Source organism: Amphiura filiformis, chromosome 19 (genome assembly GCF_039555335.1).
Source record: "Amphiura filiformis chromosome 19, Afil_fr2py, whole genome shotgun sequence".
In the NCBI taxonomy this organism is placed as follows: Eukaryota; Metazoa; Echinodermata; class Ophiuroidea; order Amphilepidida; family Amphiuridae; genus Amphiura; species Amphiura filiformis.
Window position 1 is genome coordinate 9,702,034 of NC_092646.1, and position 21,960 is coordinate 9,723,993.

A 21,960-nucleotide genomic window follows, 5' to 3' on the forward strand; every position below is an offset into this window, starting at 1 on the left:
GTGTTAGGTGACTGACATAATACCCTGTTGCAGATGCAACAAGTAATGCAATTATATTATCATTTGCTTAATTTTTGTTCAATAAAATCCTCTATCCAGGTGATGATGGTGGCGTCCATGATGATGGTGGTGACAGTCATGAATTCTCTCAAATCCAAAGGGTCTCTAGTCCGAAGGTTCTCTAGTCCGAAGGGTCGCTAGTCCGAATAATAAATAGGATTCTCTAGTCCGAATATAGAATAAGGGGTTATTGTTCGGACTAGAGAACCTTATTTATTATTCGGACTACCGAACCTTTGGACTAGAGAACCCGATATTCGGACTAGCGAACCTTTTTCAGAATTCGGACTAAGCAATGGTAAGTTACGTGTTCGGACTAGCGAACCTTCGGACTAAGGAGTCTTCGGACAAGAGAGTTGTAACCGTGGCAGTAGTAGTGGTCATGGACGTGGACGGCAGTGGGGTGTGGTTTGTTGTTGACGGTGCCGTCGAGGTTAATGTTAATGGTAGCTAGGTTTCATCATGATCTGTATACCACGGCGTCTTTTGCCTTTAATATTGTTACATCTAGCCTGTACATGATTGATCTAACACATTAAAAATCTATTTCCGTGTTACGAAGTTACGTGTTACTGATAATGTTGACATTTGATCGTTGATGTTTACAATTTTCGGTTTTCAGATCTTTATACCTTTGTAGTTGAAATTTTCAATAACAAAACTGTGTAAAAAGGCCATCGAGTTTCGACATTTAATCTGTTATTGGGTTCTGTTTTATTAATTTTGTTTTGTTTTGACTAGATGTTTCGTGATGATAGCTTTATGCCAAAGAAAGTCATTTTTATTTTTGTTTTAAAGAGAGCTGACTGAATGCAATGGATCTATCTCCAATGAAGTCTTATTATCTTGTATAAACATGATTGATTAATTTCTTTTAATTGAAGTGAGTGAGTACAATGAATCCAGTATTTATTTTGTTAAAACATAATTTATTGAATTCGTGGCAAATGTATTATGACACATTTCACTGTTTACAAAGACTCTGCGACAATGATTAATGGTGATCATAATTGTGCCCGTTATCGGATACATTGATGAAACTTATTATAAACTATTAATTACAATTGATTGAAATTGTACATTAATTTGACATACACACTGAATGATCTGATGATGTTGGAGTTAAGAATGAGCAATTAATGAATGTATGAGCAAATTGTGATTTACCCAAGACAGAAATACAGAAATACAGAATGCATAAATCAGACTATATGTTGGTATGTATTACTAATGTGCACATATTGGTTGCACATCAATCTACATTAATACGAATCCAATTGTTTATAACAATTTTCACTATGCAAGTTAAAGATAGATAGATAGACTTTTCAAGCAATTCTTGGCTGATTAATGCTCCGGTTTTCCTCCTGCATCTAAAATATCCCTGTCCCGTCATATCCGGATGGCATCCCTTAAATTTAGTAGCCTCTGAGCACTATTGGGCTTTGCCTGGCTTCGGCCGAATGTTATAAAGAAATAATATAAATAAATAAAATAGGGAAAATTTCCACTTTTTATCCTACATCTGACTAATAAAAACAATAAATCTAAGATTGCTGAATTACCATGACAACAAGCAAATATCAAAAGAAAAGAAACAGTCCAAATCGATTTTTTTTTTACCTTTGCCAACTCTACTTAACATTTACCTAAAATCGCTCTTCAAAATTTTACGACAGTCACACCGGCTGACTTGTGTTTGTTAAAGCTCATGTCCTGAATATTGCTGATTCTACGCGCATGAGCGTTACAATATCATATGCAAACACGACTAGGATAGTTACACTTAAGATATTTGAAGTGCTTTCGACCTGAATACATTGTAATTGTTTCTATGAACAACAATCAGGAAGAGAGATTAACTGCAAGAATTTATAAGAGGGCTTCAATGAACCAGAATTGGCTAAATGTCCAAAATTGTTGTTTGTCATTCTGTCCAAAAACATCACAGCAACAACAGCATTTCTATTGATAGGGTGTAGATACTTCTGGCACATTGACCGAATTTTTGACCGAAACACATGGGCCTCATGTGTTTGTGAGGCAACTGATTGTATACCGTAAAAAGTCGATAGTTACCATATGTGCTTACTATCGAGCGCTTATAAAACATGCAAACATGAAGTGCCCCATCCACAAAAGTGTAAAGTATTTTGAGCAAATCATCGATTCACATAGTTATATACCTGTAATTTTGTGTCTCAATCCCATTAGCTCAGTTGGTAAAGCGCCGGACTTTGGTACAATTTCATCTTTTAAAAAGCGTTAGATAGTAAGCACATATGCTAACTATCGAGTTTTTACGGTAGTTAATCAAGCGTGTATTTTATTTGAAATGATACAAAATTTAGATGATTCATCAAACCTGTAGCACTGTATATAACATGTGTTATTCTTCATGTTAACACTCGTAAACATCACCGTCTGTCTCCATACAATTTGGGGAGCACAGTCTTACTAAAGTAGATCAGCAAAATGATCTTGGTGTAATTGGAAACCCCATAGTTGACAGATCGTATGTAAAAGACAATCGTGTTCTTGCCATGATCTGATACACAAGAACCTTTATGTATCTTGCCCACGTATGATGTAGAGTAGAGTTTTGTAGAGTATTCTTCAGAGATATGGATCCCAATTGCTTACAGTCTTGCCGGGGACATCGACATTCTGGCGTTTTTATCGTAAAGCCACTAAGATTATGACATGTATCTGAAAAGACTTTTAAGGCTCAAGAGATTAAAATTCTTTCAGCCTTGAGCAGCGCGCGTCTTACGTTTAAAGATAACATTTTGTTTTTCAAAGCCATTCATAACTTGACTGCCCTCGATGTCTCTGATATTAATCATATCGAACCCTCTTTAAGTGAAATTGTTGGGGTGCGTGGGTGTGTGTGTGTATCAAGAGAAATTCAAACCGTCTCTATAAATGATGCTTGGTGGGTTTACATTTTGTGAGCAAACTATCCGATATGCTTATGGAATATTATATCAGTGAATTGAAATATGATCCGTTATATTTTTATAATATACCTGTAAGACACTAAAATTTGAAAGTGCATTGCTACCGAATTGGACTTGCAGAAACGGATTAACCTGCACTTGACGATTTGGCTAAACAAAAGCAAGCCCCAGCAACCTGAAGTATATCCAATAAGATTTAAAGATTTACTTGTAAGAAAAATACTGCAACGTAATAAATGATGATACTGGAAATGATACAATATGGCTCACACCGTTTGCAAGAATCAATTACATGGGCACAATATGAACGCTGCCTATGGAGAAAGGGCGTGTACATTAGCCAGTCGACTGTGATGTATTATGTTTCGCTTCAATTTAGCATTTTAGCGTCTTCCGTGAATTGGTTTAACTGTTAAACTAAACCAATATCCACGGCTAAGTACACTAATAGAACACATTATTTCGGGTTGATAAAAGTGAAGCCTACATTTTGTTTTTACTGTGTTTTTATAAAGAGAATGATAGAATAGCTAGCAGGTAGTTCAATACGTGACTAAATTGCGATTCGATGGTAGTCTGTAGCAAGTTGTCGAATTAGACTGATCTCCTGATATCGTGCAGAATCTGTTTAGTTTTGGTTAACTGATTTTATTAATCGTTTTGAATGACAATTACAATAGTGCTTTATAAGAACAAGGATACACTCCAGGTTATTGGGGGCATGCTTTAGTTTAGTTTAGCCAATCGTCAAGTACATGTCAATCTTGCTACAATTCCAATCTGGTAGCAATGCACTTTCAAACTGCAGTGTCTTACAGGTATATCATGAAAACATAACGGATCCAGATTGACATGTACTTGACGATTTAGCTAAAAAAAGCATACCCCGTTAACCTGGAGTGTATCCTTGTAAAGTAATAATCATGATATTTTGAAGATTTACTTGTAAGAAAAATACTGACATTGGAAGTGATTCATTTTGGCTCACACTGTTTGCAAGAATCAATTACATGAGCACAATATGAACGCTACCTGTAGAGAAAGAGCGTGTACATTAGCCAGACTGTGATGTATTATGTTTCGCTTCGATTTAGCATTTTAGCGTCTTCCGTGAATTAGTTCAACCATGGAAGTAAGAGACATGGTTCAACTGCCAAACTACACCAATATTTACGGCTAAGTACACTAATAGAACAAATTATTTCGGTTTGAAAAACGTGATTATGTTTTTACTGTATTTTAACATAGAGAGTGATTCTAGTTAGAATACTTATCAGGCGACTCAATAATGTGACACTCATTTACAAAACGATTTATTTGCTATAAACATGAAAAAATAAGCTATGGTCGTTTAGTTGAGCAGTTATTAAATCGAAATATTTTGACTGGAAATCATTCTATTTCTTTCTTGTAGTTACAGCTTGGAAAGCAAGATTCAATCAAATGTGAACAACGGGTATTTTTATTCTCGGCAAGTCAGTGACGTCAGTGGGTATTATTTTGTTGGGCGCAGCTTGAAATGGCGAGTGTTTGTTGAAAGTGTTCTCGTAAGTCCACACGCCTTTATATAGACGCTACATTCGCGCGAAATAGCTACCTGAACGCGTTGAGGTCGCTGACTCACAGAGAGTACAAATGCTATAATAGTTTCCGTCTAAATTTCCTGTCATAACAAGAAAAGAAAAACAGACGGAAATTGTTAAATTTGTGAAAACAAATCTGAAACCTGCAAATGTAGACTTTTACCATCGTCTCCTTTAAGCAATTTTAACGTTTTATTACACTTTAGTTTACAGACCGTCCCATTTGAAATCCCAAGAATTAATACGATAGCGGAAATGGATTGAAATGGAAAAAGTTACTAATGGAGTCACCAATGAAGCAAGAGTAAATTGATGACGACCGACGACCGTTATTAAAGCCATAATGTACGGTCTTTTAAAATTATTTTGGTCAATTATTTTCAAACCATATTTTTGGCATATTTGTAATGTAGCTTAATGTTTACACATATCCCAACTTACACCTAATTGGATTCAGCCAATGTCATTGTGTTTTAGGATAACAAAACAAGTTAGAATTCAAGATTTGATCCTTGATGTGTTTTGTGTCCTCGTCCGTTGGATTCACCATTACCTACTTTTTTAGAATTCAAGACATAATAATTTTAAATCCTCATACAATACCACAGTTGACCTCACAGATAAATTTATCAAGTCTTTGCCAATCTAAATATTTACACTTTTACATACTTTAGACAAAAAATTTAGCAGTTATGAGACCCTAACGTTTCCATAATTCCAGACCAACACATCAACATGGCTTAGCGGCTAAGATAGTAAATGAGTTCTTTTTTCATTTCACCTCTCTAGTTTGGTTTAAAATGACCAGAAAACTTTCCTGACTGTTGTTAGTAATAATCTTTTATAATATTTGGCGAATAATAACTACATTAAAATTTGACCGCAATCGTATACGTATCAAGGCTTTAAAAAGGTGTGTAGTCCGGGGTTTTTTCTGCTGGTTTTATATCTCACATTGAGGTCTGTTGACAAACAATCTGATTCAGATAATATTATTACTCCAGTGGTTTGGAGAATTGAGGCAAAAGCGAGTATAATAGAATAGTGTGCGGTGGTGTTATACGTGTGTGTTTGGAGTACTTGACCCACACTGATATTTGCCAGGAGATCCATGAAAAAAATCTTTAGCCGTCATCTGCTGCTAACCATTTACCACTTACTAACCTATAATCTAGGGTTACTAAAATACGCAAAAATTTACATCACCCTGTAGGATGATTAGGTGGATACGAGTAGGCCATTAATTTTCATTGCATTGATTGTCTGTCCTCTCTCTCGCCTACTAAAAGATGTTGATCGTAATTGTACACTACTAACGGATATTTTAACCTGGGTTCAAGAAATAACAAATGCATAAGAGAATTTGTGTTAGGTGATTGGCTTAATAGGTTGTTGCGGGTGTAACAAGTTATCACTTGGTTAATTATGAAGATGATGACTACTGATCCCCAGCAAATACAAAACGAGTCGTTTTTAAAACGATTTAAGGGGGTACTACACCCCTGTGGTAAATTTGTGACTATTTTTTGTCAGTTTATATGACAGGAAATAAGGTACATCCTAGCGGTACCTTATTTCTTATCATACATAACGAACCGCTTGTCTTGGGTCACTGATATTTCAGTGTAGTAATTGGATTCCTTGCCCCTATAATATATATAACGTTTTTTACCAGTGTGTTATTAGTTTTTGAGAAAAATGCAAAAATATACACACATTTATCGAGGGCTGTAGTACCCCCTTAAACAGGTTATATTTTGGGTTTTTGGTTTTGGCAAAAAAATTTTAAAAACATTAAATGTCGGGTTACATAAATTTCATGAAAACGTTTTAAACCGTTTTGTATGAAAACACATTGCAAAAATATTTGTAATAACTGACGATTGTTCGGTTAACCGTTTCTCAAGTGCTTCTTTTGAAATATTGTATCAGTGAATTGAAAAATTCTCCGTTATGTTTTCATAAAATACCTGTAAGACACTAGAGTTTGAAAGTGCATTGCTACCAGATTGGACTTGCAGCAAGCTTAAAGCTATGCTTGTTTAGCTTTCCTGCGTGTGTCGGTGTACCCACAATTATTATTGTCGTGGTTTGGTATGAGCATGTGTTAAATGTTATGCCAAAAGCCGTTACACCAATTTAATCGGGCTTATCAGCTTACGAGATATGGGATTGTGTACATGACCTAATTTAAAATTGCTTTTCAGAATTACATAATTATGGCGAAAACCATAATTTTTTTTAGGTTATCTCTAGGTTTGCCGTTCTGAATAAAGATGGCTAATATCATTTGTAACGACTGATCGCAAATAAACATCTCAAATACAGAAAGTATGCAGTTATGTAACCCGTTCTACACCAAAATCTGATCTTGTTATGACAATTTGATTGAGGTCGTGTCAGAATCTTGTTAACGCCAATTTGATATCAAATTTGATACCCAACAATCAGACTGACAAAGATTGATACTAGTATATGAAATTTGGTGCATTTTCAAAAGTTGCAAATCAAAACGATGCACGCGGTCGAAATTCCTAAGCGTAATCAAGCTTGCTTGACCACGCCCCTGCCGAATATTCAAAGTGCCGGTACAATGCGCGGTTTATTCAATTATTAATTTGAAACGCATGGATGCAACCCACTGCAGGGTTTATTGCTATAATGTGTCCGATTTGAGCGCTGACATATTGGAAAATTTTGCCAATCAATATTCATGAGAGTGTACATTCCACGGAGCTATCATATTCGTGGAGGCGCAATAGATTGCATAGCGCATTGTTTCTTTGTGCCGATTTGATTTTCCGACAAGCTATTCATCGAGAGATATCTTTTGTTCAGGACAAAAATGTCCCGCCATTAAATCGGTAACTAACCTGACAACGTATTAACGCTTCACCAAGCAGGCTACTGTCAATAAGTGATCAAAAGAATATCATGTGAAAGCGTCCAATTAAGTTAAAGGTACCCTTTGTTGTCATATAACCCACGGGTGTGACTGAGTCTTCGCCAGAACACAAAAGCACACTTTACCGTCGATGTACAATTATTTACCACCCACCTTTAATTAGGCGCCTCATTTGCATACATTCAATAGAGTTGCTGATCGATTACCCGTACACTCTCATGTATATAGATTTGCAACATTTTCCAATATGTTCGGACACAATAGAACAATAAACCCTGCAGTGCGTTGGTACATTCAACGTCCAGTTATCTAATTGAATGTCTTGTGTTTGGCAGATGTGAAATATATCTGACTGGGTGTTTTAATTACGTAACGCATAAAGGTTTTAGCATCATTGAATGGCTGGCTAGTGCTGTTATATGCTTAGTTTGTATAATAATAATTATTATTTTCTTTATCCTTTCTTTTTTTCTCTGCACTTATTCTTTCTTATGCCTAAACTTTAGGGGTCTGTCTCTCCCTCCCCTTCTTCCCTCTTCCTTAGTTTTCTGTTTGTCTTACTCCCCTAGCTGGTAGAGCGTTAATAACATAACATAACATAACAATACGCTGTCAGGTTAGTAACTGATTTAATGGCGGAACCCTTTTGTTGTCTTGAACAAAAGGTACCTCTCGGTGTTTTCAGATTTTATTAAAACAGTTAAAACGCCATGTACATGGTGTCCGCTTCCTGTATTTAGACAGACAGAACGTGTGCAGGCTTTGATGTATTATGCTTCAATTCAATTTACTATCATAGCCTCGTCCGTGAAGTGGTTCAACTGCCGGACTAAACCAATTTTCACGGCTAAGTACACTTCTAGCGAAATTATTTTGGGTATTGAAAACGTGAAGTGCATTTTGTTTTTACTGCGTTTTGACATATAGAGTGATTCTGGATAGAATACTTAGCAGGCAGCTCAATTTAAAACGATTCAATATTAGTTAAATGTCAGTGACAGTCATTGATCTTTAATGTTTAAAGAAATCTTGTAGAGGCTATTCCATCATTAATTGTTACTATGAATCAGTTTGAAATTTTGAATGACAATTAATTTCTGTATAGTGCTTCATATGGCTAAATGGATTATGATTATAATAGGGGTCAAAATAAAGGTTAATAACCCTGATACAGCCAATATATTCCTTCGATTCTGCGCGAGGAATAAAACATTGCGTTCCCCTCTACTGAAATCAAAAGTGTTTTACTGCATTCATATAGTTAATTAATTAGACTGTGAAGGCAGAGGAGCCAAAAAGATTATGTATTATCTCCTGAAGTCCAAGTTACAGGCATTGAGTATTAAAATTCCCAGCGACCCAACGAATTTGGGTAGGATTACTGGTGCGATGTTCGCAGATTTTGATTTCGGAAAATTATATCAGTACAGAAACAGAGTTAACTTAACGGTTCTGTGCCAATTATTCGCCTGTGTGTGAATGTGGTCCAGGATGATGTTCCGTGTCAGTGTATTTTACTGTTGTGTCAGTTGGACAACTGCTTGGTTACTGACATGTGTTTAGAGTAGAATATTGATGTAATCCCGTGTGTAATTTTTGTTCATTTTTATGGACAGGATTTTAAGATATGACCTTGTGAAAAATTATAAGTTTCTTTTTGAGGCCCGTTTATTATTGGTATAATCATAGACCTAGTGCTTACTCTATTTGCTCGTGACTTTCAAGTTACCAAAATATGTAAGAAGATTTATATTGATATCGTTTGATATTGTATCAAGTGGGGGACGTATCCATTGTGCCTCCGCCCAGGGTTTATGCCAATTGCAACAATTACTACATCTCCTATTACCGAATAATTTCATGATGAAATCTGTTGATTAATTAGGTAATTATTCAACACGGTAATCATGTCAGAGACCTGTCATGCACCGGTAAGCTCTATCCCAATTAAGCCCTTTTTATGTAGTCATGTCATTTGTCACCATTTGCAAGGTGATAAATGACACTAAGCAGGTACATTGACGGTTGACCCGTTGTATTAGTACTCCAGATTAATCTAAGTTGGTATCACAATTGAGCCCAAAGTGATACAGAATTAACACATGCACGTCTTGTGGGTTAGTTATTAGGAAAACACGTAACTCAAATTAAAATTCATTCATGGCCGCCATTTACGAGATATCCGAAACTAACTGACAGATATTAATGTTATAAGCGATCATAATGGTCATACAGGCACCAACAGTTATAGCAACTATTGTTTCAAATCACTTATTTGAAAAGAACAAAAAAAAGAAAAAAACGCTGGTTAAAATCCAAGATGGTCGCCAACTTTTCGATGGCGACTCGAAATGATATATATTAATGTTACAAATGTTCAAATGGTCATACAAGCATCAACATTAGCGGGTAACTTCCCTTTAAATGACATGTGAAAACAACATTAGCCACTCGCCTCTAATCTGCAGAACTATAATTATACATAGTCAAACGAATATACCAGAACATCCGAGACAAGGAAAGTCTACCTTATAGCGTGATTGAATATTTCAAGTTTGAATCTCCGTGGGTTGGGTTCAAGCTTTATTGAGACTGATTCCGAGTAATATTAATGTCTGAGCATATACATTGTAGCAATACAGAGTATAAATTATTAGTGATGCTTACAAATCATGAATAAACATTGTGACGGATATTAGTTCGCTTGTACTGTCCTCGCTGTATATAATGGCGAGGATATTAAATTCCGCGAATTCAGTAACTCTATCATAACGCTGCTGATTTATTCGACCAAGGAAGAAAAACATGTAAGTCGTCGCATTGTGTTTATGTATTGCTTTTGTGTTATTTGCATACAGGGTGTCCCAGAAAAAATTACCGTGCAAACTAATTTGACCATAACTTGAGAATTAAGCAACCAAATCGTAAAATTTAAAAAGCAGCGTATAGCCCATTTTATTTTGCATCTTATATGTCAATTTTATTTGAATCGGTCGACCAGTTGCGAATAAATTAGCGATTACATAACACATGCACAAATTCACTTCATTCCAAGTTTGCAAGAAAGTTCACTCCACACAATGCACTAGTGGTTAACATGCTTTATATTTTGTTTGGTGAAATCCTTCTTGTTCTTCTTAAACAATCTGTTTCTTACAAACAAACAATCTGTTTCTTACAAACAAGCTTTACAATATTAAAATGAAATCTTGCATGATACTCAGTACTTGTACATATCTTTCTTCGTTTAGAAAATGTTAACATATTGAACAACATAAAGAATGAATTCGAGCTGGTTAAAAGTATCGGTTTTCTTTCTTATTTTTGTAATATTTCCAAGAAAGGGTAATACAAACTTCTTAAATCTTGTAGGGATGGAAGGAAATGTCCAGACGAGTAACCCTGTTAAATGAGGATTTGGACATTATGTTGTTCCGCCTTGCACTCATTCTGGGATTGCGTTGGAGAGCTTGTCTGATAGCGGCTATGTTGTGCAAAGTAGGTATAGTTCTTGGTCTCCCTGACCTGCCCTTATTCAGGTTGACGCTCGTACCTAGTGCCTTTCTCCTGATACTTTTTGAAATTGTTCCTGATTGTTTTTTCACAAGGAGCCTTCTGTGATATCGCCGTCTGAAATCTTACTGGGCCTGCACAGCACGGTGTTTCTGCATATCGTAAGACAACGAAGGCCCTTGACGGGCAGTAAACTGTTCGCCAACCATATTTGACAAGAAACATTCAAGCAATGGGCATAGACTGCACTGCTAAGTGAAATACAATCTGAGTTTGACAGCTAGGTCTATATGCTGATATGCTGGTTGTCCAGTTATTATCATGTTAATTAAAAACCCATTGTTAAACCATCATTTATAAAATAATGTCCACTCCAACCAACCTGTCGGAATATCAAAAACCATTGTTGAAGACGGGATGAGTTGTTGGGCTTGTTGTTAGTTTTTGAGATGTAATGTCTTCATTCATCAGCTTTACCCTTATTCATTGACTGAATTCAGGTCGTCCACCTTCAAAGGTGAAAGCATGAATAACAAAACATTATCGATTATCAAATAGATAGGAGGACTAGATTTAATGAGATACACAGAACTTAGGAAGAGGTGATCGAATATGAAAAAGGGCCTGTTGATCAAACTTGGAATGAACTGCATTGACGCATGCATTATGTAATCGCTCATGTCTTCGCAATTGGTCAACCGATTCAAGTAAAAGTGACTTGTAAGATGCAAAATAAGATGTGCTACACGCTGCTTTTTTAATTTTTTGATTTGGTTGCTTAATTTTCAACTTACGGCCAAATTAGTTTGCCCGGTAATTTTTTCTGGGACACCCTGTATGTGGTGAGATCAAGCAAAATCAGTCTGAAGTCGGGTATATTCAATTTTCAGTTTTCTACATGATTGTATAAAGCGTTTGCAAAGGTACATTTTGCAGAAAATCCCATTGAAATCGAACATTTAGTTCCAAAGATATAAACAATTGAAGCGATTCCAAAACAGTAGATAACAAAAGGAATGTTTCCCTTGGTATGTCTATATCTGGAATTCAATATTTCCGAGTTCCAACTGATTTTGCTTGATCGCATCACATATTATTATTTTGTTCGCTTGCTTGTGTAACCAGTCTTTGCAAAACTCTTGATCAAACCAAACTCGAAGGAAATTTAAAAGACACTCTATTTAAGTCACGGTTGTTTGATGGCATGTAAAACTGTGCCATTTTAAAGTAAAGTTGAACAATGATGGCGCTATTTATCTTAAATCTTGTTTGCATCTTTACAAGGGTAGACACCTGTATAGTGATATCAAAACATCAGAAAAAAGACTGACAAATGGCAAGGAAATTTTCAAAAATGACATTTTTTCATGAAATGTAAGAAAGAACTCATATTAATTGGCTTATTCAAATTAAAAATGTATGTAAATAGCGCCCTCAATTTCCACACAAATATACAGTTTATATAATAAATATTACCACAATAATTTGATATAGATACGAGGATCTATGCTAAAAATAAAACAATGTATGTGAATATTAATGTGATGGCTACAGGTATTGTCCAGGTCTGGAATTGAACATTATACCGTATATCATGTTTTGTTAGAAAAAACTTAAATGATCACGTCAAATAACCGTGAAGTATGTTGACCCTTATTGGAAAACGATCAAGACAAATATTAAAGGTAATCATACTAAAAGAAAACGAGACCTGCTTCCAAATAATAAAAATGTGAAGAATGGTACTGTCAGCCTTTGGGCCATGGGTGCATGGGTCATAAATAGGGACATTCTAGGGCAAGTAATACTGCTCGGATGTCGATGTTCACGATTGCCGAATAGGGTGTAACTCTACTATCTTTATTACAAGACTGCCATACCCCAACCCTAAATCCTAAACTCCATTAACGAGGACTGAACTCACGTTTAGCAAGTTGCACCCTATTCGGTAATTGTAGCCATTTAATTTTGGTATTGTGTATGAGGAGTTAAGGTGTATTATAGGGGTGAGGCTTGGTAATGTAGGTGTATGGACGGATGAGTGTGTATATGCATTGCTATTACTTCAGATGACTTACGCATGATAACACGCCAATACAATGCGGTCCTCGAAACGTACCAGTTCTCTGAAAACATCGGAAACGTGGTCCTACTAACCCTACTATTTCTCAATAATAGTAACGGTACTCTGACTTTGTCCGCTTGAGGATATATTCGTAGTAACAGATTTTGTGAGGCCTTAACACCGACACGCTCGGTATAAATTTTCATTATATATCTCTGTTTTCTGTTGTTGTTTGTTTTAATTTGGTTTGTTGTTAATTAGTATAGTATAGTATAGTATAGTATAGTATAGTATAGTATAGTATAGTATAGTATAGTATAGTATAGTATAGTATAGTAGGTATAGTATAGTATAATAAGCAAAATGATAAACTCGTATTCTTACCTCATAACACGTTCATCAACTATCATATATCAATATCTAATTCACAACCCTTTGTATGGTTTTATAAACGCAACCACATGTTCCCATTTCAACAAAACATCCCATCATCTTGATTTTGTACACATTCGCCTATTATTTCCCCATGCATGCTACCGATCGGTTTCATCTGTTTCTCTTCCCAGGCTAACAGCGCTATAATAGCAGGCACTAAAGTCATCCACGTACGTTCCATAATTTTTAATTAGGTGATCACGTGTTGCTGCGTGAGTTTAACGTAGAATATAAATGTCAGCGTAGAAATTTTTGATTTGATACAATCAAGCGAACAAAAATATTTTATGTATCCGTCTCACGTAAACATGGTAAATGCGGGGGTAAATGGTACATTACGAGAGAGCATGATTAATGGTTGTCGGTGGGGAGTCATTCAGCAATTTAAATGATTTGTCTGTAGAGAGCCATTTAGGCAATAAACTATAGTGTGAGCTTTTTCGACAATAATGACAATATATGGATAATGATCAGGGGATAATTAATTTATTCACACTATTATTTCATTGATTCCAGGAAAATCTGCAAGAGAGTGACTTTTTATATCCGAAGTATTTAAATGTGAGTGACCAGATTTGTTTCATTTTACACCAAGTTTTCACCAATAAAATCTGATTCACAATTTGATTTATAGCTTCAGATGTTTGGTTATTAGAAGGACAAAAAAGTAAAGGTTTTTTGTAACTCTAATGGTGACCCGCAGGTCAAATTGCTAGAATTTACATTAAACACACCTAAACAGACAGCAGCTTAATTAGCGCCAATATTGCAACATCGAAACAAGCATCTATACAAACATCCAACCCCAACCCCGTAGTCAATGAGGATAAAGTACCTTGCCCTTGGACGCAACACGTTGACACAGGTGGGGTTCGAACTCGCAACCTATGGATTATGAGTCGAGCGCCTTATCCACACGGCCACACGTGTCCCACAAAATGTATAAAATAATGGCCAACAGAGCCAACAGTACAAAGACCCTGGTGTTTGGGTGGTACCTCACCATTAGGGTGACGCGGCTACCATTGTTTGGAACTTATTGTATTTGATCAGTTGATGATGAATCAGATATGTATGATGACTTAAAAACCTGATGTTTGCCGGGGTACGTAGTGGACGATGTATCATTATCATTCTACATTTTGACAATTCAACAGTTTACAACAAGTAAAGATATTCTCTATTAAATGGAATATTTTTGCTACCAATGATAGCATTCCTAATCTCATTCTCAATCTGACAAGCAAGCTATAGTGTTTTTGACTCCTCTAAGTAATGATAAGTGCATTTTCAGGTGATCGCAGAATTAGCAATAATTGCACTAATTGATCGAAATACTCTAGCGCGCACTAAGACATGTTATAATTTGTCACAGTGCAACAAAGCAAAGTACTCGAATACCTCAGTAGTTTGAGAAGCTTTTGACATGACCATTTGTTAAAGAGACCATGACATTCAAATATCATTACCGTATGCACAGAGCGCTGACAACGAGTTAACTTCAGAATATATGAGATACCCCAGAAGCTATATTTGTGTACTCGTCATTTTTTACGTAACAAGTGTTTCTCTAGGTTTTGATTCGCAAAGCTCTTGGCATCTTCTTTGCAACACAAAATAATGCCAGTCTATCCCTATGACCTATGACTTCAATCAACTATACAAACTTCGGAAGATCAGATGCATCAAATTAGACTTTTTCTATGTACAAGCAAAAATAGGTTTTAGTAGCTTTATTTTGCGCAGTATTGTTTGCATTACTTATGGTGGCATTTAAGAGTATGGCAAAAATAACATTCGGAAACTTATTGTTAATGTAGACTTTTTTGTCACTGGATATCCCCTCATAATTATCCTTGTGGCTCGTCACTGCCGCTTTGAATTCCTTGGTAATATTTTAATGGTTTTAAAAATCATCTGGTTTTATCAAAATGAATATTTATTTTCATTATATTAAACGCTATACACGTATATCATTACTTTCTCCATTATGATTTCGTATGATTTATTAATCATAAAATAATAAGTTTCAATACACAAATGGCTGTATCTTAATGCTAATGGTTGCAACCTTATCATAACATAGCTTATAATGGGAAGATGGAATAATAAAGCTGCATAATAAAACCGTCCCAAGGCTCAGTATTGTACACTATGTAGGTCAATTGTTACAGTTTGGAACACTGTTTGCTTTACTTAAAGGGTATATGGGAGTATAAAATAATACAATCGTATATTTCCTCCTAATATAGTCTTTCATGACCATGTGTCTCCCTACACCATTCTTTAACACGGATAAACAGTGGCATGATCACCGGGAATTAAATTTTAGGTTCGCCGCCGCGTCGTAATTAATACATTAATAAAGGAGTCAAATCGAGAAGGTAAACCCCACTTGGGAATATAACCCAAGATCTCAGGACTATAGGAGTCATGTGCCTTAACCACTTGGTCACGGCAGCTACATCATTAGGCAAGTTGAAAGTTAAACCTATAGCTATAATGAGTCAACTTGTTGCCGGTCACTACCAAGTTGTGTCCCTTGATAATCTAAATGATAATAATTAGCTCAAAGTGGAAAGGGCAGTAGCGCAGTTCGTTCACCTTTTAATTCAGAACTCAAGACCGTATTTTGGCCAAATTGAGTTAGGTAAGGCAAAATGCTGCCATCATACTAGATTATCATATGTATGAACATGATGAACGATCGGTCCCGAATTCAGTCTGGAAGTGCTTTTATTTAGGGTGGAAAAGTCCATGGTATGTATAGTGATAAGCCATGTATATGGTGGGGTTTCATGGTGCGTAAGCTTGTGTAGTGGGGCGCATCTATAGGTGTTATGTTTCCCTATACTGGGAAATAGTTTAATAATTCAAGAAATGACCCATGTCCATGTGATTCAAGTAATGACCCAAATCCAGAGAATTAACCGACCACCACAAAACAATTACCATTATCATACGTTACACAATCACAATTTTGTGCATGTAGCCCTTGACATATTGACCAAGTAAATGTGACTGAAGAAATGAAAGAAAGAAAGAAGAAGAAAAAAAAACGACACATTTTTAGTTTAGTTTCCTCGAAATTGCTTCCCGGCTTGGCTCATTTCTTTATACAGATATTCAATTATTTTCTAGAATTTCCTAGAAAACTTTCTGTTCTTTAAAGAGAAACACCTGCTACGAGAGTACCCAATGGAAGTTAATGTAGTGCAAGCAGCCAGGTGCCCTGGATAGTCAAATAAAGACATAAAAGACACCAGCTATGAGAGTACCCAATGGAAGTTAGTGTAGTGCAAGTAGCCAAATTACGTCACATCATTCGTCACATCATTACCAGAGTTTATGTGGTCTGGGTAGTCAAATAAAGTCATAATTGCAACTGCTACGAAAGTACCCAAGGGAAGATAATGTAGTGCAAGTAGCAAAATTACGTCACATCATTACCAGAGTTTATGTTGCCTGGGTAGTTAAATAAAGACATAAAGACACCTGCTACGAAAGTTGGAAGTTAATGCTGTGCAAGTTGAAATTACGTCACATCATTCATCACACCATTACCAGAGTTTATGTGGTCTGTGTAGTCAAATAAAGACATAATTACAACTGCTACGAAAGTGCCCAAGAGAAGTTAATGTAGCGCAAGTAGCAAAATTAAATCACATCATTACCAGAGTTTATTTTGTCTGAGTAGTCAAAAAAAGACACAAAACACCTGATACGAAAGTACCCAAGGGGATGTTAATGTAGTACGAGTAACAGAATTAAAACTTTCGTCACATCTTCACTAGAGTTTTTAAACTTAAAAAGTGACCTGGATAGTCAGATAAAGACATAATTGAGTTCAAATGTACAATCAGTGATTCGATAAACGTCAGAGTGTGGCATTATTCATTACAAGCATTAAGGTGTTGATAGACAAGACAAATGACAAACGTGAAGGCAATCCAAAAGCTGACATTAAGCATTAATGCAGAATCAAATTACATACATCCCACGTAAGTTACACCTATTGCTCAAAATCTGTGCATCAAATGTTTACATCAAATAGCGAAAAAGAAGCCCAATTTTGTACTTTTGTATCTGATTCGTGTAACTTGACATTGGCTTCAGTAGTCTTTCAGTGCAACTTTTATATCGGCATCTGTTTTATTCAAATAACAATCAATTGAGACCAATGTCTATCCCAGCCATTTTATAAGCTCATACAGATTGCAAGATTCAATCATCCAATCAGAACGCTCCCTGTGCCTCATGGAAGAACAGAGGATACCTTAAAACATCCACTGAATGAGTAACCCAGGCAAAAGAAGAAATAAAACAAAAAACACAATATGAACGGTTCCTGCTTCGAAAGAACGTGTAGATTAGCCAAGCTCCGGGGGGGGGGCACTCCCACTTTGGAGGTGACGCGTATGAAGGGCTGTTAAGACCCCCCTTTTCAGCTTCGCTGTCACCCAAAGACCCCATATTATTTTACGAACACATGCTCTGTCACCCGAAGACCCCCTATTTTTCCATTTGATCTGTCACCCAAAGACTCTTACAAGTTCAATTTGAACAGCAACTTTCATTTATCACAGATTTTGTTACTTATTTTGAAGAAGAAAAAAAGCCATTTAGAACTAGAAATTCGATTTTCGAGGTTTCTGTGGCGCTATTTCGGCTCTGACCCAAAGATTCCATTTAAAAAAGGTCATGTTCTCACCCCATATTTTTTACATTTTGCTCTCACCAAATGCCAAAAATCACGCTCTCACCCATTGACCCCATATTTTCTACATTTTGCTCTCACCGAATGCCCCTTACTGCGAAAGTGCCAGCCCTACAATTATATCCATTTCCTATTGAAGTGCCCCCCCCCGAGGCCAAGCTATGAGCAGGTTCAACTGATAAACGAAACCAATATTTATGTCTAAGTACCTTAACAGCACAAATTATTTCGAGCTTATAAAACGTGGAAATGAATTTTGTTTTACTGTATTTTATAGAGAGCGATTCTTGACAGACTACACAGGCAGCTCAATACGTGACTAGTCTTAAAACGATTCAATATTGGTTACTGTCAGTGGCAAGATTGGATTTATATGAAGTATCCATATATCGCTCATAAACCTTTCTATCGTGGTAATTTATTATGAATCGGTTTGAATGACAATTTAGTGCTTCCTCTGACAAAATGGGTTATAATAGGGGTCATATTAAGGTTAAGACACCCAGAACATTATATATTCTACGCGACGAAAAAACCACCTTATTATTTCCGTTTTACACGTGCCAACCCACCCCTACTCACGCTAACATTAATTAGACATTGGGAAGTGAGAAGGAGCAAAAGAACATTAATTGTGTAGCATTTTATGCATTATCACCTAAAGTGCATCCAATTACACGCATTGATATGATAACGCTCATTGTCCCAACGAATTAGCGTAGTTAATATCTAGGCTATACCACATTCATGCATTTGACAAAAATACAGCTCCTATTACAAAATAATCGTGAAATCATGTTATTCGTTAGATGATTATTTAGCATGGATAATCATGTCACAGACCTGTTACGCAAACAACAAATTATATCTCAATTAAACCTTCTTCATGTAGTGCCTAGGACAGGGTGATTAACGATACTCACCAGCCAGGAACACTGACCCGCTGTATAGTAAATATAGTAAAACGCATATATCTGGTCACACGAGTCAAGGAAAGTCTCCCTTGATAACGGAATTGAAGATTTCAAGTTTGAATCCCCGCGGGTTGGAGGTTTATTGAAGCTTATTAACTTATTCTAAGGTGACATTAATGTCTTTCTACATGTATTTAGAACATATACAACTTGGCAATATTGAATAGGCTATACATTATTAGTGATGCTTACAAATCATGTATAAATATTGTGACGGATATTATTTTGCTTGTACATTCCTCGCTGCATATTTTGGCAAGGATATTAAATTCCGCGAATTCAGTAACTCTACAATAAAGCTGATTTATTCAAACAAGGAAGAAAAACATGTAAGTCGTCGCATTGTGTTTATGTATTGCTTTTGTTTTGTTTGTTTTGTTTAAATATTATTATGTTGTTCGCTTGCTCGTGTAACCAGTCTTTTAGTGCAAAAATCTTGGTCAAACAAACTCCGGAATTTTGCAGAAGCAAATTTAAAAGCTATTCTGTAAGTATGCTGGCCCTTTGGAAGACGATCAAGACAAACATTGAAGGTAAATTATACTAAGAGAAAAGGGGACACTGCTTCCAAAGAAAGTGAAGAATGTTACTGTCAGCTTTCCATTCTAGGGTCTAGGCTTTGGGCCATGGGTGGGTCATAAATTGGGACATTCTTATCAAAGCTTAGAATTTTAGGTTGATTTGGTAATGTACTAGCCTGTTCGCAATTAAGATTTGTAACCCGCTGGGCAAGTAATACTGCTCGGACTGGCTCACCTAAAAGAACACATTTAACTTAGTATAGTATAGTAAACAAATGATAAACTCGTATTCTTACCTTATACAACACGTTCATCAGCTATTATTATATCAATATCTAATTCACAACCCTTAGTATGGTTTATAAGCGCAACCACATGTTGCCATTTCAACAAAACATCCCGTCATCTTGATTTTGTACACATTCGCCTATTATTTTCCCCATGCATGCTACCGATCGGTTTCATCTGTTTCTGTTCCCAGGCTAACAGCCCTATAATAGCAGGCGCTAAAGTCATCCACGGACGTTCCAAAATTTTTGATTAGTTAATCACGTGTTGCTGCGTGAGTTTAACGTAAAATATAAATGTCAGCGTAGAAATTTTGATTTGATACAATCAAGGGAACAGAAATATTTTATGTATCCGTCTCACGTAAACATGGTAAATGCGGGGGTAAATGGTACATTACGAGAGAGATTAATGGTTGTCGGTGGGGAGTTATTCAGCAATTTAAATGGTTTGTCTGTAGAGAGTCATTTAGGCAATATACTATAGTGTGAGCTTTTTCGACAATAATGACAATATATGGATAATGATCAGGGGATAATTAATTTATTCACACTATCATTTCATTGATTCCAGGAAAATCTGCAAGAGAGTGACTTTTTATATCCGAAGTATTTAAATGTGAGTGGCTAGATTTGTTTCATTTTACACCAAGTTTTCACCAATACAATCTGATTCACAATTTGATTTATAGCTTCAGAGGTTTGGTTATTAGGAGGACAAAAAAGTAAAGGTTTTTTGTAACTCTAATGGTGACCCGCAGGTCAAATTGCTAGAATTTACATTAAACACACCTAAACAGACAGCAGCTTAATTAGCGCCAATATTGCAACATCGAAACAAGCAACTATACAAACATCCAACCCCCACCCCCGTAGTCATTGAGGATAAAGTACCTTGCCCTTGGACGCAACACGTTGACACAGGTGGGGTTCGAACTCGCAACCTATGGATTATGAGTCGAGCGCCTTATCCACACGGCCACACGTGTCCCACAAAATGTGTAAAATAATGGCCAATAGAACCAACAGTACAAAGACCCTGGTGTTTGGGTGGTACCTCACCATTAGGGTGACGAGGCTACAATTGTTTGGAACTTATTGTATTTGATCAGTTGATGATGAATCAGATATGTATGATGACTAAAAAACCTCATGTTTGGCGGGGTACGTAGTGGACGATGTATCATTATCATTCTACATTTTGACAATTCAACAGTTTACAACAAGTAAAGATATTCTCTATTAAATGGAATATTTTTGCTACCAATGATAGCATTCCTAACCTCATTCTCAATCTGACAAGCAAGCTATACTGTTTTTGACTCCTCCAAGTAGTGATAGGTAGATTTTCTGGTGTTCGCAGAATTAGCAATTGCACTAATTGATCGAAATACTCTGGCGCGCACAAAGACATGTTACAATATGTCACAGTACAACAAAGCGTTGGCGGCACTATTCAGAGGCGAAAAGTACTGTAATACATCAGTATAGTTTGAGAAGCCTTTGACATTTGTTAAAGAGACCGTGACATTCAAATAACAATACAGTATGCACGGATCGCTGACAACGAGTTAACTTCGGAATATATGAGATATCCAGAAGCTATATGTGATGCGTACAAGCAAAGTCAGTCGGAACTCGGAAATATTAAATTTCAGTTTCTTATAGGATTGTAAAAAATATTTACACAGCGGTATTTTGCAGAAATCCCCAGTGAAATTGAGCAACCAGTTCCAAAGATATGAGAAATTAAAGAGTTTCCAAAACAAAAGGAAACAAAAGGAAATATTTTCTTTGTAAGGCTATATCTCAAAGTCAATATTTCCGAGTTTCGACTGATTTTGCTTGATCGCATCACATATTTGTGCACTCGTCAATTTTTACGTAACAAGGGGTTCCCTAGCTTTTGATTCACAAAGCTCTTGGTATATTCTTTGCAA

General features: G+C 36.2%; 1 protein-coding gene across 1 annotated transcript in view; it reads right to left on the bottom strand.

Annotated features, from left to right (window-relative positions):
* The window catches only part of LOC140140895 (uncharacterized), a 33,220-nt gene extending 19,583 nt beyond the window's left edge, over window positions 1-13,637 (bottom strand). Inside the window, exon 1 of the mRNA XM_072162647.1 lies at window positions 13,471-13,637. Coding sequence (XP_072018748.1) covers window positions 13,471-13,496 — 26 coding nt within the window. The 5' untranslated portion in view covers window positions 13,497-13,637. The remainder of the gene's footprint in view (window positions 1-13,470) is intronic.
* Between the last annotated feature and the right edge of the window lie 8,323 nt (window positions 13,638-21,960).